General features: G+C 43.7%; 1 protein-coding gene across 3 annotated transcripts in view; it reads right to left on the bottom strand.

The window, feature by feature from the left end:
- NEK1 (NIMA related kinase 1) overlaps window positions 1–18074 on the bottom strand; it is a 130336-nt gene that overhangs the window by 98460 nt on the left and 13802 nt on the right. For all 3 annotated transcript variants that reach the window (XR_011363948.1, XM_069977821.1, XM_069977822.1), the window contains exons 2-10: window positions 10999–11095; window positions 6252–6349; window positions 4286–4369; window positions 4128–4195; window positions 3521–3607; window positions 2817–2871; window positions 2316–2516; window positions 1508–1574; window positions 760–914 (exon numbers count right to left, since the gene is read on the bottom strand). Coding sequence is in view for 2 of the 3 variants with exons in the window: in XM_069977821.1 (XP_069833922.1) it covers window positions 760–914; window positions 1508–1574; window positions 2316–2516; window positions 2817–2871; window positions 3521–3607; window positions 4128–4195; window positions 4286–4369; window positions 6252–6349; window positions 10999–11095 (912 nt within the window). In the remaining variant the exon portion in view is untranslated. The remainder of the gene's footprint in view (window positions 1–759; window positions 915–1507; window positions 1575–2315; window positions 2517–2816; window positions 2872–3520; window positions 3608–4127; window positions 4196–4285; window positions 4370–6251; window positions 6350–10998; window positions 11096–18074) is intronic.

Below are 18074 nucleotides of genomic sequence, written 5' to 3'. Positions count from 1 at the left end.
CTTGGGATAACCTCTTTAAAATAAAGACTTGCCAGCAGCTTTCCATTAAAGGAGTTATCCATGGAAGTGAATGGAATTGCATTACAACGAACATGGCCTCAAAGGGAACCAATCACGCCGAAATTGCCCCCATTGATAAGGAAACGTGCTGGTACATCACCCAACACGCTTCCCAAACATACACCTGTACCCTCCATCCCCTCCTTTATTACCCCACAATCTTACATTTGTGAAGTCCCGCGCCGTATAACTACCCGGATAACTACGCCCAGGACCATGACTAGTTCAGCCCACCATGACTACTTGGGGCTGATTAACATACGGCGCGGGACTTCACAAATGTAAGATTGTGGGGTAATAAAGGAGGGGATGGAGGGTACAGGTGTATGTTTGGGAAGCGTGCTGGGTGATGTACCAGCGCGTTTCCTTATCAATGGGGGCAATTTCGGCGAGACTGGTTCCCTTTAAAGTAAAAAGGATTTAGGTCCCCAAGCTGGCACCAAACTGTTAGTTATAGGTTAACTATGATGCCTTTATCTAGCTGATGCAACCTTATCAAGAAAAAGGTCACACTACAAACTGGTGCGGGGGCCAGAATCCTCCTGCCAGCTTCCTTTTACATTACAGATCAGAGCAGAGAGGGCAAGGCACATTTTTCTAGGTTTATAGATCTTAAAGAACATGGATCTACCCCATGGAAGAAATTTCTTTTTATTGGAGACACTAAATATCCATTAATATTTGTTGTTACAGTCTCACCTGTCTGTGTTTTATCTGCGGCTTTCTCTCATAATACTTCTTAGCAGCATCAACAGACTTCTTGACAGTTAAAGGCACTCCGTACTTAGCAGCCGGTTTGGTGATCTTGTGAGCAGGAGGGGAGGCTGATGGCGTGACTTGTGCTGGTCTTTTGGCTTGTTTGAAAACAATTTATATTATGGTAAGAAATAAATCTAAGTCAACCTAAGGGTATATTCACACGAACGGGCTCGCAGCGAGATTCTCGCTGCGAGCCCGGCAGGTCCTGGCAGTTCCCATACACTACATACTTGCTGCGGTCTACCGCAGCGAGTATGTAATTCTGCCGCCCTTAACCCCTTCTGCTCCCGCCCGGCTCCCCCGCTGTAAGCATACATTACCTGTCCTCGCTGCACGGGTCCGGCGTCCTGCTCTCCCGTCCGGCCAATTAGTGTGTTGCCCAGCCGCAGCCACTGATTGGCCGGACGGGAGAGCAGGATGCCGGACCCGTGCAGCAAGGACAGGTAATGTATGCTTACAGCGAGAGAGCAGAAGGGGTTAAGGGCGGTATAATTACATACTCGCTGCGGTCGTTTAGACCGCAGCAAGTATGTAGTGTATGGGAACTGCCAGGACCTGCCGGGCTCGCAGCGAGAATCTTGCTGCGAGCCCGTCCGTGTGAATATACCCTAAATAATGATTAAAACATTGTAATAAATGTGCACAGAAGCAATTAAAGATTATTCTGTATTTAAAACGTTTTGCTTACCAGTTGCAGGATGGCTTACAGGTTTAGGTGGATTCAAAACTCCCATACCAAACTCTTCAGCAATAAGCTAATAAAATAAGAACGGTAATGGTGTATATGAATACAAAAGAAACTATGCATAGAAAAAGACGTCATATCAGTTCTACATGTTATGATTATTGCAAACTGTGGCAGTATGTGACTGTGTAAAGCACATCCTATAGACTAGCCTTAGATTAGCAGTGCAGAGTACTAAGAAAAGGGGCTAGAGCGTTAATTTTTTTTGTGTGTTTGTACAAAACAGCCGTCGCCCTGAACAAAAAAGAAAACACTGAACTCAAGAATAAGAGGACACAGTGAGAGGTAAGTTGGGGGGAAACTCAAAAGCAATGTGAGATAATATGACTTTACTGAAAGAGTATTAGATCTTTGGAATAAACTTCCAGCAGATGTGGTTGGTAAGTCTACAATAATAGAAGTTAAACAGGCCTAGGATAAACATATATAGATACTAAAAGGGCAGACTAGATGGACCAAGTGGTCTTTTTCTGCCGACAATCTTCTATGTCCTAGCATTTGTCTGCATCAAAGACTGTGTAAAAGGAATGAAGGATTTTGAATATTCATGGTGAGTGTGGTACATTCTTTTACTCTTGTTAAAACACTTTGTTCCCCTAATTTGCTACATTTTGACCCATTTAATTATTATACTGTATATCAGGTAAATAGTACCAAGGAATGTTTCTTTTTGGATGCATTGATTACATTTTGAATTACTTGCGGTCCGCATCTACAAATATCTTTGGGTACAGCAACCCTATATATTTACCTGAGGAGATAAAAACTTTTCAATGCGTTTAAATATAAAAGGCTTCTCCAATATGGAGTTGACAGATGGACGATCCCTGGGATTCCTCTTAAAAAGCATAGAAAGCAGGTTGCGGAGATCATATGAATAATGCACGGACACTGGAGGGTAAGATCCTCGAATGATCTTCAGAACCAAGTTTTTCATGTTACCGGCTTCAAACTGAAAGGAAATTAACAATACATCATAAAGCAGGGATATATATTACACATGAGAATAAAAGATGCTCCGGGAAATGCAATGCAGACTATTCTTAATAAGTTTAAAGAATACTTAATTCTTCTTTACTGGACCAACCCTGTAATGTTACCAGTATACCTGCTATTGATACCAGCAGATGTGAAGTAAATCTCTACTACCAGAAAGGAACTACAGAATAAAAAGTTCTACAATATGGAAAACCAAAAATTCTTGAACACAGTAACCATGACCCCTCTCTACTGGTTCTTTATTGTTACTTACCGCATGTTTGAGAGTGCACATTTCATACAGGACACACCCCAGTGCCCAAATGTCACTGAAAAAGGAAAATAAATGAATACCGAGCTGTAATGTCATTAGAGAAGTCAATTAAGACTGGCAGACCTATTGTATGTATTGTTTAATGAGTCTCTTACACAAGTTAATGCACATTCACCAACAGAATTACACAAGAACACAAATGCTCATTTACCAACTGATCGCGGAAGGTGATTAAGGGCTGTCTGATTATCAAGCTGCCTAATGTAAGCGAGTGCAGATTAGCGCTTGCTTACACTATGAGTTGCGCCATGTAATATGTAAGTGGGGCAAAGAACAAAACCATTCCCTTCTCTGTCAGAGGAGATGGGCTCCCCTCCTTACTTCTTCTTAGGCACTCTGAACTCTGCACTGACTACTTCCCTGACTCCTCCTCTTAGCTGTGATTACCATAACATCTCCAGTAATCTCCTGACTGGATGCTAGAGCAGTCAATCATAACCAAGAGGAGGGGCAGAGAAAACTCAGCACAGGGAGCTCTGGACACCTATTTAGAGTAGCTCGCCTCCTGGACATTTACCATAGCGGTGGCCAGTGGACTAAACAATGTTCTGCTCTGTCGGGCAAGTTGTAACCAGTACAATAGAATTATTTGGAAATCAATAGTCAAGCTAAGTTAGAAATTGACAGCTTAATGTATTACTTACCTCTTATTGTTGTAGGGCCGATTCTCACATATTTCAGGAGACAGGTAATAAGGTGTTCCTATACATGTTCGAGCCAGTTCTACCGTGCTTTATGAGAAGAGATACTTAATTAAAGATACTTAAGATATTATACTTAATTAAAAAAGGAAAAAGTTCACTTCAAGCTCTTAAAGTGACACTGTCATCCACTTTTTGCGTTCCGACTCCTATACACTGGTGTAAAGGGTAAATTTACCAGTTTTCATACCTTATTTTAGATCATACATCATGGTGCTTGTTTCAGTAAAAAGTGATCGGTTGGGGCCGACCTAGAGGGGGTGGGGCCTAGATTTTTAGGCCAGCCTGTTACAATGGTCGGTGAGGGGGCGGGGCCTATTGCAAAAACCATCACAGAGGGGTGGGGCCTACTGTGGCACAGTTGTCAGGAAGCCCTGCCCACTTAGCACAATCTGCAGATGATAAAAGATCACTTTTTACTTGAACAAGCAGCATGAATAAAAGAAAGGTATGAAAATTGCTAAATTTACCCTTTACATCTATGAAGAAAGGTCAGAATGCAAAAAGGGGGTGACAGTGTCGCTTTAAGTACTGAAAAACTGAATATTACCTGTTCAATACTCTTGCTATTCCAAAATCGCCCAGCTGGATCGTCCCACTTTTGGTCAAAAAGATATTCTACAATATTGAGAAATTATCATTAGTGGCGGGAAAAAAAGAAATCATTGAGACCTATCATTTTAATAGAGTTTACAAATCCCTTCTTACCTGAGACTTGATATCCCTATGAAGAATTTTTCGGTCATGAACATGCTTTAGAGCCAAACATAGTTGAACAAACCAGTCTAGGATCTAAGGGAAAAAAAAAAAAAATCAGAACCAATGTATATAGAAATCATTACATTAGTGACCAGCAAGTGCCACGTAAAGCCTCAGTTCATGAAGACTTTGGAAATTTTTTTTTTTTTTTTTTAAGCAGAGTTTTTGAAACTGATAATACCTTCTTAAATTCAATGTATAAAAACAGGTGTTTTTTATATATTTTTCTAAAAATGACACTAAAGTTTGCATGAGACTGCAAATGCTTTATAATACTTAAAGGGGTACTCCACTTAATAAAATTTAACCCGGTTCGATTCCCACCCACAATCTAAGCCCGTTTGTAATAAGCTTCTATAACATGAATTGGACTGTTTGTCTGCAACACATCCTCACTTATACCCTGATGCTGCAGAAAATCCTCACTTCCTGGTCCACATGGTCTCCAATCCTCTGTGTCCCCTCCCTTCTGAGACCAAAGTCACATGAACTTGGTCTCTTCTGTTACCAGGCAAGCTGTAACACCTCATCTCTAACCCTGTCCACCACTTACATCCCATCAATCAGTAAGTACCTGGTCAAGGGGCGGAGAAACAACAGAACAGTGAGCCTCCAGAGCAGTATAAGGGAAAATGAAACACCGTTATTTCATCTGTCTCTCTTTCTAGTCTATCTATCTAAGTAGATGGATATGTGGCCCAGGGTAAGCTTGTCTGTCACTGTTAAAGGTTAATTAATTACCTCTTTCTGACAGTCAGAGAAGGCCAGTAGTGCCAGCACACAAAATTGCTAGCTGCCCAGCAGTGAGGGAGTTAACAGTGAGAGCTGTGCTGTGAGAGGAGGGGCATAAAAGGATCTTGTGTGGAGTCCAGTAAGTGTGTTGTGAGGTAGAAACAGTGTCAGAGAATATACCTGAATAAATCATGTTAAACTGGCAAGACACACTTGAGAGATCTGACCCAAGGCCCCCCCCCATTCCCTCAGAATCTCAAAAACTCACCACACTGACAACACTCCACACTGCCATACCATAAGTGGCGTGTGAAGAAACAGATATATTGATACATACAGTATTTTGCTTAAAGTGTAAAATAGAAGCAGATTGAGATAGTGATAGAATGATACTACAAAATGAGGCAGATACCTGGCTCTGAGGTGCAAAGCATGCTGGGAAAAGTAGTTTTTCGGCCGGCACCATCTTGGATATAGACCCGCTTTTAGAAAAACTTGTAGATCAGGAATGGTGTCAGCTAGAAAGATGGGATATGGCTCAAAATACTCAAGGGGGCCTTGGTTATTAAGACCAGTTAGGTGTGGGAGAATTTAATTTTTTAGTTCTTTAGTGGAATACCCCTTCAAATGGGTAGTCCAGTGGAAAGCTTTTTCTCAGTAATTGAAACACATTATAAAGTTATATAACTTTGTTATATGCTTCAATCAGCTATCTTCCCCCCACAATCCCCCACCAGGAAGTGAAGTAAACTCATTCTTACCTAATGACTGTTGACCCCAGGCTGCTCTGTGGAAGCCATTTTTTGACAATGACATCATCAAGAGGGAAACGGGTCTAAGCCTTGTTAGGCCAGCCTCCCTTTGTCAGATGACTCAGGTTGCTCAGCTCTGATTGGCTGAGCAAGCTGTAAACCATCTAACAGTTTTACAGAGTCAGTTAGACATCACAGGAGACAAAGTGCATCATGGGAAAGCCTAAAGCAGGAAGCGAAGAAAAAATGAAGTCACCAACTGGAGCTTCAGGGACCTGCAAACACCGGAATATTTAAACGGAGACAGACTCAGGAGGGATGGTAAGTGGGAAAACTATGTTTATGATTGATTTTTTTTTTTTTTTTCCCATCAGCGCCGAAGTACCCATTTAATAAAAAAAAAATTATAATATAGCACACAAGTCACTTACCTGGTCTTCTGAGAATAAAACTCCTTTCTGTGCATTTATTCGTTTAAACATATCCCCTCCTTCACAGTAGTCCATCACAATGTAAAGGCACCCACTTTCTACAAGGGAAAGAACATTATTGCTCCTTTACATAAAATACAGAATTCCTCAGATTGAAAAAAATTGGTACCCATTAATTATAATTGTATAAACACAGGGACCTATCAGAGCTCAGATTTCAATTTCCTAAACAGTTTTTCAAACATAAAAGCTGCACTGCGACAAGCTGCTACAAGCTACAAGGACAGCTGTTCTGTTAGTTTTCAAAAACAAAAACTTTGGTCATAAATGCAGAGATCACAGTACATGCAGTAATGCCGCTTCTAGACGAGAATGGATGTTCCCACAGTCATGCATTAGAGATGCAGGAGAAGCAAATAAGGACAGAAAACAGATGGGAAGCAGAATAGAACATACTGAGACACCAGAAAGGGAGGTGATAAGACATGGTATTCAGTAGTAAAGCTGGAATAGAGTAAGCTAGAGACCCAAACCTAGGGTCCAGTGAACCAAGACTGTATACTTTATAGAGGTTAAATATGGGGCACACCCACATGACAACGTAACATGCAGATTTTTAGTGATTTTGACAGATTGCAGATGCAAAATATAAACACAGAGGCATGAACCCGGAGCATAGATAGAGTCATCCCTGAGGATAGTAAAATGCATGTGGTTAGAGAAGGGCGCTGCTCTGCATAGCTTAAAGGGAACCTGTCACCAGGGAATTACTCTACAATTGATTAACATCAAATTACAGAACATGAGAGAACTGATATATAATTTTTATTAAGGATTTGTATTGTTTATTTGGGGCCAGGGAGTCTAAAGGAGCCAGAATAGGCAGGGATTTAAAAGCAAAGCATGTCAGTACAGTAGCGCAGATAAGTGACACTGTCACCCCCTTTTTGCATTTTGACTGCTCTCCATAGGTGTAAAGGGTAAATGTTACAGCTTTCATTACTTGTTTTATATCACACCTCATGGTGCTTGTTCTGGTAAAAAGTCATTTTTATCATCTGTGGATTGGTATATGTGGGCGGGGCCTCGGGGGCCTTTGTTGCCACATCGCTCCGCCCCTAGCACCACTTAGCCCCGCCCAATCTGTGACATCATTGCTGCATAGGCCCCGCCCCCTCAGCAGCCATTGAAAGGGCCAGCCTAAAGCTCGAGGCCCCACCCCCTAGACCGGGGTGCCAGAAGAACCCGCCAGGGGTGCCGCGGGATCCCGGTGGGAAATGCGACACTGTCCCTTTACTATCTGCGGCCTTTACTAGCTGCGGCCGTGCAGTTTCTAGGGATATACCGATCGGTTTGATGTTCCGCCTGCACACACAGTGAGCAGGCGGAACAGTCAATTGAGCAGAATGTAGGAGCAGGACCTTTCAGCGTCCTGCTCCGACATTCACTCCCGTAGGCTGCTGGCATGAAGTGGGACTCCGGGACGTGACCTCTGCGGCAGGCGTGCTGATGTGACATCACAAGCACACAAGATGGAGCCTGAAGAGAAGAAGAGCAGCCACACAGCCTGGATTAGGTGAGTAGGATGTTTGTTTTTTTTATGTATAGGTGGGGGCACAGTATGTAGGGGCCATTTATACTGAGGGGGCAACATGGGGGAGAGGCAGAGCACGGAGAGGGCAAAGCATGGGCATTATTACTATATGGGGGGTACAGCATGGGCATTATTACTATATGGGGGGTACAGCATGGGCATTATTACTATATGGGGGGTACAGCATGGGCCTTATTACTATATGGGGGTACAGCATGGGCATTATTACTATATGGGGGTACAGCATGGGCAATATTACTATATGGGGGTGCACAGTATGGGCATTATAACTATATTGGGGGCACAGCATGGACATTATTACTATATGGGGAATACAGCAGGAGGCATTATTACTATATGGGGGTGCACAGCATGGGCATTATTACTATATGGAGGGCAAAGCATGGGCATTATTACTATATGGGGAATACAGCAGGAGGCATTACTATACTGAGGGGCACAGCATGGGCATTATTACTATATTGAGGGCAAAGCATGGGTATTATTACTATATGGGGGGTACAGCAGGAGGCATGATCACTATATTGAAGGCACAGAATGGGCAGTTTGGGAGCCTATAGGAGGGAGAAAGGGGAGCAAGTTGCTAGAAATGTGCAGAACCTAATATGTTTTTCTGGCAGGTTCTGAAAAGATGAAACGTAGCTGCAAGAAGTCGTCACGGAGGTCTGGACCAGATGGAGAGGAAACGGAGAGTAACATCTCGGATCAAAGAAGACGTCACCTGTGAGTCCCTGAATGGCGGTTTTTATATTGTGTAGAACATTTGGTAGGGGTGCCCAGAGCTAAAAAATTTTCTAAGCGGTGTCCCGAGGTGGAGAAGGTTGGGAAGCACTGCCCTAGATTGTCCCACACCAATGGCCACTGAGGGGGTGGGGGCCTATGTGGTGATGATGTCATGGATGGGGTGGGGCTAAGTTGCACTAGGGGTGGAGCGATGTGGCACAAAGGCCGCGAGGCCCCGCCCACATATACCCAGGGCTGTGGAGTTGGTAAGTCGCAGCTCCAACTCCTGAATTTTATCAGGATCAACTCCAACGACTGACTCCGACGCCTTCATAAATGGCCAGTCATATACCAGGAGAGTTATTTATCACACTGGCTCAGCAGCTTCTCCCTAATGTCCTACATGATCCTGGGGCGACTTCTGAGGGAATAAAGGAATACTGTATATAAAGCAGCTTCTCCTGTGTGTGTAGTGGATGCAGCCAGTCTCCAGCCTCCATGTTCTGAACTACTCACAACTAGACTAGATGGAGCAGGTGATCTTTTCCTGCTGACAGTCTTCGATGTTTCTAACTAAATATTCACCATACTTAAAGAAACACTGCTAACAATGCCAGATACCTGTAATATAGAGGTCAGACAATATAGGATCACACATAGTGATATAGAAGGGCATCGTGGGGGCACGCAATAGCACGCACACACACCCACACAGCCTGCTGCAGCCATAGCGCACACACGCACACACAGCCTGCTGCAGCCATAGCGCACACACACACACACACACACAGCCTGCTGCAGCCATAGCCCACACACACACAGCCTGCTGCAGCCATAGCCCACACACACATACAGCTGCAGCCATAGAACACTGAAGAAAAACACAATCCCAGAGAGAAAACACCACATTGAGGACAGAGGTTACTGCTGCACTAATTATGTCTTCTCCTGCTCCTCTATATTACACAAGATATCTTCATATTACACTGCTGCTCATACAGTCCTCCAGCATCCAGGAAGAGAACAGCACAGATCTCCCCCCACACAATGGACTCTTTCAGCTCAGAAACAAACTGCTAAATAGTGACCGACAACTTTTCCCAACCACCGTTATCTAATAGGGCCAATGTCCTATTACTGATAGATTCCCTGACCACCCTTATGTAATAGGGCCAGTGTCCTATTAGAATGTTGCTCATAATTTAAATTTTTATATGAATTTTACAAGTTTTGCTCATGAATATATTTCTACAATTTAAGATTTTTTAAAAGCTGTAGTCGGAACATTTTTTTCCGACTCCAACTCAGACTCCAGCCAAAACTAGCTCAAACTCCGACTCCACGACTCCACAGCCCTGCATACCGATCCACAGGTGATATAAGACTTTTTACCAGAACAAGCACCATGAGGTATAATATAAAATAAGTTATGAAAGCTGTAACATTTACCCTTCACACCTGTGGAGAGCAGTCAAAATGCAAATAGGGGGTGACCGTGTCACTTTAAGCAGTTTTGGAGCTCTCAGCATCATAATAAATGCTGATGCCGGGCGCTCCGACGTCCAGTCCACTGAATATTGTTGAATGTGTGAATGGCGCCTAAGACTGCCAGTAGTGCCAGTGTTTGCATAGATTTGATGGATAAAATAAAAGTTACAAACAAGTAAAGTAGGACAGACACTTGTTTGAAGCATACGCGATACTGGGACTAGCGACCCAGAATAAGACAGTGTTCACACAGTGTTGGATATGGCACAGGACTGTTGTATATAAATACGTAAAATAAAAGTTACACTGTATCATTTTCTGGTAGATCAGACCAGTTATTCAACATAACAGGCTCCTTTTGCAGTGGATCATCCAGTATTAGAAAAACATAGCTGCTTTCTTCCAAAAAAAGCTCCAGTCTTGTTGTGAATCTGTTTATCTATTGTATTTGGTACTGATGTATCAAAAATTTAAATAAAGTGAAATGTAGTATGTTACCTTAGGGCTGATAGCACGCTGAGTCACAATGTAATGGTCATGATGATTCTGTACAGTTTCACTAATAGAATCATTGTCTGTAACCACAGCTTTGCCCTGAGGTCACAACTAAAGGGGGATGTGTAACAGTCTGCAGTGAAAGAGTACAGTGTGCTGGTACTTATGTGTAATGTAAGTCACAGGGTTTGCTTTCAATCTTTATAGGAGTCAATGCAATGTTGTGTAGGACTGTACAACCATTCCTGCTTTCAGCTGGAACCTGTCTCTTATACCTTGAGTTGCATTGTGTTTTGTAAGACCATGTGACATTTTCTACGGCACCAGTTGCACAAAAAATGCTCATATTAAAATCACACAATATTTTGGACCAAGCCTATAATTCTACAAACCATTTGTGCTCTTGCAGTACAATATGTTTCTTACCCTCAAAGGACTCTTTGTACTGGACAATATTGGGATGCTTCATGTTTGCCAGCACAGCAACTTCTCTCCTCGATTCTTCCCTTTCTTTGCTTGACATCTTAAAAAAAATAAAATAAAGAAAAGAAATTTGATAAAAAAAAGTAAAGGGAAAAGAAAAAGGAAATTTAGGGACGAGCTGGCTGAACCTGTCGATTTCTGTAGGACCTGCCATCATTTTAAACGACAGCTTCGGCATTTAACCTTTTTTTCCTTAATTAACATGCATTACAAAAGTTATATATCTTTGTAATGTGTGTTATTTAGATATCTGGTCCCATTCCCCCCTCTCTCCCCAACATTGGCTGAGCAAGCTGAAAGCTATGTGATACGATCCAGCCAATGTAAAGGCTGCAGGTGTGTATGGACACCAATAGCCTTTTCTCTCCCATTCATTACACTGGAACCTGGAAATGAGGGAGAACTGAAAACGCCGACCAGAGCTGACGGAACACGGCTGGCGGGAAATTCAAACAGCGATGGCCTCCAGAGGGATGGTGAGTATCAGAGGCGGACTTATCACTTGTGCAGCCTGTTCAGCTGCACAGGGGCCCAGGCTCAGACTCTGAAGTGTCAGCTCAGCATGGCAAATGCCTGTAGTGGGCCCCCAAGCAGTATCAGCACCCGGGAAGTGCGGGCCCCATGCTCCTAAGGGGGGCCCACTTAGTCACTGGATGCCCTGACCGGGGGCTGGTTTTCCTCTCTCCTCCTGCACGCTGCTGCTGGCAGCTCCTTCCCCTCCTGTACTCCACTGTCCGGCATACCTTGTGTGAGGAGGAGAGGACAGACAGCATGTGATGACCAAGGCTGGAGGGATCCTGCAGGGTTATGGCTGCCAAGGACAGGACTGTGAAGAGGAGCAACAGCAGCAGCTCTGACAGTGAGTGATTATTGTCAGTCAGGCTGCTGGAAGTTGTAAGATAGAGGGTGGACTGTGTAAGAGAAATCACAGAGCCCTCCCATTAATGCTGTAAGTTTGATTGTAAATTTATGCCTTTTTTTTTGCCAATAACAGTGCCCTCCTCCCCACTGATGCATGGTTGTTTTTCTCTTTCAGCCACGTACAGTACATGTCTCCCACCTGTGCAGCCACATACAGTACATGTCTCCCATTGATGCAGCCACATACAGTACATGTATCCCACCTGTGCTTGGTGAGTATAAAATGTATGTTTGTCAGTCTCTCTTTTTTTGTCCTTTAAAGGGAACTAATCAGACACGCAAAGTGTGCTAATAAACAGAGAGCCGTGACTAGTCACAGAGAACTCTCCACCCAGATGACTAGTTCCCCCGCTCTCCTGGCCTCAAGCACGAGAATAAAACACATTTTTCCTGCATATACACATACCACTGAAGACAACGCTGGTATCATAGGGGAGCTGAGTAGTCAATCTATTTGCTGCAGATAGGAAATACATCTGCAGAATTGTGCTGATTGGTTCCCTTTAAGGGTCCTTTTACACAGACAGATTTATCTGACAAATTTTTGAAGCCAAAGAAAGGAATGGAATTGATGATAAAACTCTCTTTCCTTTATGACCTGTTCTCTGTGTATAGTTTGTTCCTGTTTTTGGCCTAAAAAATCTGTCACATATCTGAGTGTGTAAAAGGACCTTAACATGTATAGACTTCCTGACTGTCCTCAGACTGCATATGGATTTTAACAGGCCGATCTACTTGCTTTTGGAGAGAGAATCCACCAGAGGAGACGGACAGTGGCTAAAAAGGATTATCCTTCAAAATAAATAAATAAATAAATCTCTATCCTGATACCATTAAAGGAGAAGTCCAGCGAAAATTTTTACTAACGTATTGTATTGGCCTACAAAAGTTACACAAATCACCAATATACCCTTATTACGGGAAATGCTTATCAAGTGCTTTTTTTTCCCTGCACTTACTACTGCATCAAGGCTTCACTTCCTGAATAACATGGTGATGTCACGACCCAACTCCCAGAGCTGTGCGGGCTGTGGCTGCTGGAGAGGATGATGGCAGGGGGGCAATGAGGGACACAGGGCACTGGAGGGACACTGAGCATCCCTCTGCCATCATCCTGTCCAGCAGCCACAGCCCGCACAGCTCTGGGAGTTGGGTCGTGACATCACCATTTTATCCAGGAAGTGAAGCCTTGATGCAGTAGTAAGTGCAGGGAAAAAAAACATTGATAAACATTTCCCGTAATAAGGGTATATTGGTGATTTGTGTAACTTTCGTAGGCCAATACAATACGTTAATAAAAATTTTCGCTGGACTTCTCCTTTAATGTGAAACCAGCTGCTCTCAAGGGGCATGTTTGTTCATATCTCTGCAGCTCTGGTTTCTGTTGGTGAGTGATTACGTGATCATATACCTCTTTTATGCCCTTCTATAAGGCTGGGTTCACACTGCATTTTTGCAATCTGTTTTTGCAATCCGTTTTTTGCAAAAAAAAATGGATGAAAAATGGATTGCAAAAAAACGGATTCATTTGTGTGCATCCGTTTTAATCAGTTTTTCCATTGACTGACACAAAAACGTTGCGGACACTTTTTTTGTCCATTAAAAAAACAGATCCGTAAAAAGAGCTAGAGCTTATTTTCGGAGAAACACTGTATTAGCCTACACGGTGGCACTAATCTACAAGGTAGTCAGCCCTCATACTATATGTCCCACTGTTGGTAGAATCCCATTAGTTAAGCCTCCACCTCTGTAGTACTTCCCCCACACTGTATACATGCCCCTCTGTAGTAAGGGCCCCCAAACTGTATACATCCCCCTCTGCAATAAGCCCCCCGATACAGTATACCTTCCTCCCTCTGTAGTTGTTCCCCCACACCCTATACATCCCCCCTCTGTAATGCTCCCCCATACTGTATACATCCCCCCTCTGTAATGCTCCCCCATACTGTATACATCCCCCCTCTGTAATGCTCCCCCATACTGTATACATCCTCCCTCTGTAATGCTCCCCCATACTGTATACATCCTCCCTCTGTAATGCTCCCCCATACTGTATACATCCCCCCTCTGTAATGCTCCCCCATACTGTATACATCCCCCCTCTGTAATGCTCCCCCATACTGTATACATCCCCCCTCTGTAATGCTCCCCCATACTGTATACATCCTCCCTCTGTAATGCTGCCCCATACTGTATACATCCTCCCTCTGTAATGCTCCCCCCATACTGTATACATCCCTCTCTGTAGTAAGGGCCCCCATACTGTATACCTCCTCCCTCTCTGTAGATCTCCCCCATACAAAACCTGCAAAAGAAAGCTAGGTCTTATTTTCGGAAAAACACTGTGGGGGAGATTTATCAAACAAGGTGTAAAGTGAAACTGGCTCAGTTGCCCCCAGCAACCAATCAGATTCCACCTTTCATTTTCCAAAGAGTCTGTGAGGAATAAAATGTGGAATCTGATTGGTTGCTAGGGGCAACTGAGCCAGTTTAACTTCACACCATGTTTAATAAATCTCCCCCCATATATTTATTAAGAAACAAAATAAAATCTCCATTCACTTTTAGGGTATATTCACACACCACAGATGTGATACTGCAACAGTACTTCCGCAACAGTATTTATGCATGTTGCTTTACACAAAAGACAGCACACCCTGGTCCTCTAGTTGTGTGTGGTGTTACAACTTACCTCCATTTAGTTCAATGAAAGTGATCTGCAATACGATACACAAACTGAGGACAAGAGAGGTGCAGTTTCTGGAGGAAAGCAGCCATGTACTTTTAAACCTGGATAACTTTAATCCAGGGGTGGGGAACCTCCGGCCCCCCTGTAATGCGCGCTGCTCTGGAGGAGGAAGGAGCCGTCGCACACAGCATCCTCCTGTGTCTATGCCGGCTTCTTCCCCAGCAGAGCAGCGCGTCTTCAGTCTCCTGCGGGCCGTGCGCGATGACGTCATTTCATCGCGCGCCGCCTGCAGGAGAAGACCGGCACAGAGGACCTGGGACATAAGAGGACGTGGGAGAGAAGAGGACCTGGACAGCGTGGGAACGGAGGTAAGGTGAGTGGGATGTTTATTTTTTTTTATTTGGGGGTTAACTAGTCCACCAGGGACATGACTGATGGGGGTTAACTAGTCCACCAGGGCCATGACTGATGGGGGTTAACTAGTCCACCAGGGCCATGACTGATGGGGGTTAACTAGTCCACCAGGGCCATGACTGATGGGGGTTAACTAGTCCACCAGGGACATGACTGATGGGGGTTAACTAGTCCACCAGGGCCATGACTGATGGGGGTTAACTAGTCCACCAGGGACATGACTGATGGGGGTTAACTAGTCCACCAGGGACATGACTGATGGGGGTTAACTAGTCCACCAGGGACATGACTGATGGGGGTTAACTAGTCCACCAGGGACATGACTGATGGGGGTTAACTAGTCCACCAGGGACATGACTGATGGGGGTTAACTAGTCCACCAGGGACATGACTGATGGGGGTTAACTAGTCCACCAGGGACATGACTGATGGGGGTTAACTAGTCCACCAGGGACATGACTGATGGGGGTTAACTAGTCCACCAGGGACATGACTGATGGGGGTTAACTAGGCTACCAGGGACATGACTTGGCTAGACTAGACTACAAGGGGCATCACTGGGGGTTAACTACAATAGCAGGGGCATCACTGGGGATTAACTACAATAGCAGGGGCACTAGGGGAACAATACTTTGCCCTGGGTGCTGCAAACCCACGCTACTAACTGCCGCGCACGGTATGCGGCCCTGGCAGCATTTTTGCTTTCTTGTCCTTTTTGCAGAGGAAATTATAAAAAAACCAAAACCTTTTTTTGCCACTCATGGTTAGTTGCTGGGTGAAGCCATTTAATGTCCACCTACTGTGTTTTCACTTTTTAAATAATAATGACAACCAAAAACATCCAAATGACCCTGATCCAAAGTTTACATACTCCAGTTCTTAATACCGTGTATTGCCCTCTCTAACATCAATGACCACTTAAAGTCTTTTGTGGTAGCTGTGGATGGGGCTCTTTATTTTCTCAGATGGTAAAGCTGCCCATTCTTCTTGGCAAAAAGCCTCCAGTTCTTGCAAATTCCTGGGCTGTCTTGCAGGAACTGCGTGCTTGAGATCTCGCCAGAGTGCCTCAATGATATGGAGGTCCGGAGACTCAGAAGGCTACTCCAGAACCTTCACTTTGTTCTGCTGTAGCCAATGACAGTGTTTTGGATTGTCGTCATGTTGGAACATCCCAAGTATGTCCCATGTGCAGCTTCAGGGCTGATGAGTGCAAACATGCCTCCAGTATTTGCTGATAACATGCTGCATTCATCTTTCCTTCAACTTTGACACAGTTTCCTGTTCCTTTATAGCTCACACATCCCGAAAACATCAGCGATCCGAGCCCGTGCTTTACAGTAGGAATAGAGTTTCTTTCCTCATAGAACTTAATGACACCTCTCCAAATGTAACGTTTATGGTTGTGGTCAAAAAGTAAGATTTTGGTCTCATTACTCTAAATGACCTTGTTTCAGAAGTTTTGAGGCATGTCTCGGTGCTGTTTGGCGTATTGTAGGTGAGATACTTTGTGGCATTTAAGCAGTAATAGCTTTCTTCTGGCAACTCAACCATGCAGCCCATTTTTCTTCAAGTTCCTACTTATTGTGCATTTTGAGTCCTGTATTTCAGCTGATGTTATTTGTGGGTTGTTCTTTGCATCCTGAACAGTTTTCCTGTCAGTCGTGGCTTGAATTTATGTTGGTCTACCTGACTGTTTGGCTTTTACAGAGCCTCTGATTTTCCCATTTGTTAATGCCAGTCAGCAGAGTTAAAACTGATTATCAGTTCCTTGGATATCAGAACAAAGTGAAGGTTCTAGAGTGGCCATCTGAGTCTCCTGACCACAATATCATTGAGCCATTCTGGGGAGAACTCAAGCGTGCAGTTCATGCAAGACAGCCCAGGAGTTTACAGGAACTTGAGGCTTTTTGCCAAGAAGAATGGACAGCTTTACCATCTGAGAAAATAAAGAGCCTCATCCACAAGTACCACAAAAGACTTCAAGCTGACATTGATGTTAGAGGAGGCAATACACTGTATTAACCCTTTAAGGACGGGGCCAATTTTCGTTTTTGCATTTTCGTTTTTTCCTCCTTGTGTTTAAAAGGCCATAGCACTTGCATTTTTCCACCTAGAAACCCACACGAGCCCTTATTTTTGCGTCACTAATTGTACTTTGCAATGACAGGCTGAATTTTTTGCATAAAGTATACTGCGAAACCAGAAAAAAATTCAATGTGTGGTGAAATTGAACACAAAAAAGCGCATTTCTTTTATTTGGGGGGAATGTGTTTTTACGCCATTCGCCCTGGAGTAAAACTGACTTGTTATGCATGTTCCTCAAGTCGTTCCGATTAAAACGATATATAACATGTATAACTTTTCTTGTATCTGATGGCCTGTAAAAAATTCAAACCATTGTTAACAAATATACGTTCCTCAAAATAGCTCTATTCCCAGGCTTATAACGCTTTTATCCTTTAGTCTATGGGGCTGTGTGAGGTGTAATTTTTTGCGCCATGATGTGTTCTTTATATCAGTACCTTGATTATACGACTTTTTGATCGCTTTTTATTACATTTTTTCTGTATTTGATGCGACCACAAATGCACAATTTTGCACTTTGGGATTTTTTTGCGCTGACGCCGATTACCGTACGAGATCAGGAATGTGATTAATTAATAGTTCGGGCGATTATGCACGCGGCGATAGCAAACATGTTTATTTATTTATTTATTTACTTTTATTCAAAACATGGGAAAAGGGGGGTGATTCAAACTTTTATTAGGGGAGGGAGCTTTTTACTAATAACACATATACTAGAAGCCCCCCTGGGGGACTTCTAGTATATACACTTTGATCTCTCATTGAGATCTTTGCTGTATAGTTATACAGCATAGATCAATGAGATCGGCACTCGTTTGCTTTCGGCTGCTGCAGCCAAAAACAAACGAGTGACGAGGCGGGGTCGGTGCCATCTTGGAGCAGACTCCGGCCGGCTGCAGACATGGACATC

This window comes from Dendropsophus ebraccatus, chromosome 7 (genome assembly GCF_027789765.1).
Source record: "Dendropsophus ebraccatus isolate aDenEbr1 chromosome 7, aDenEbr1.pat, whole genome shotgun sequence".
In the NCBI taxonomy this organism is placed as follows: Eukaryota; Metazoa; Chordata; class Amphibia; order Anura; family Hylidae; genus Dendropsophus; species Dendropsophus ebraccatus.
Note: the sequence above shows the minus strand (reverse complement) of the source record. Positions and strands in the feature narration are given on the sequence as shown.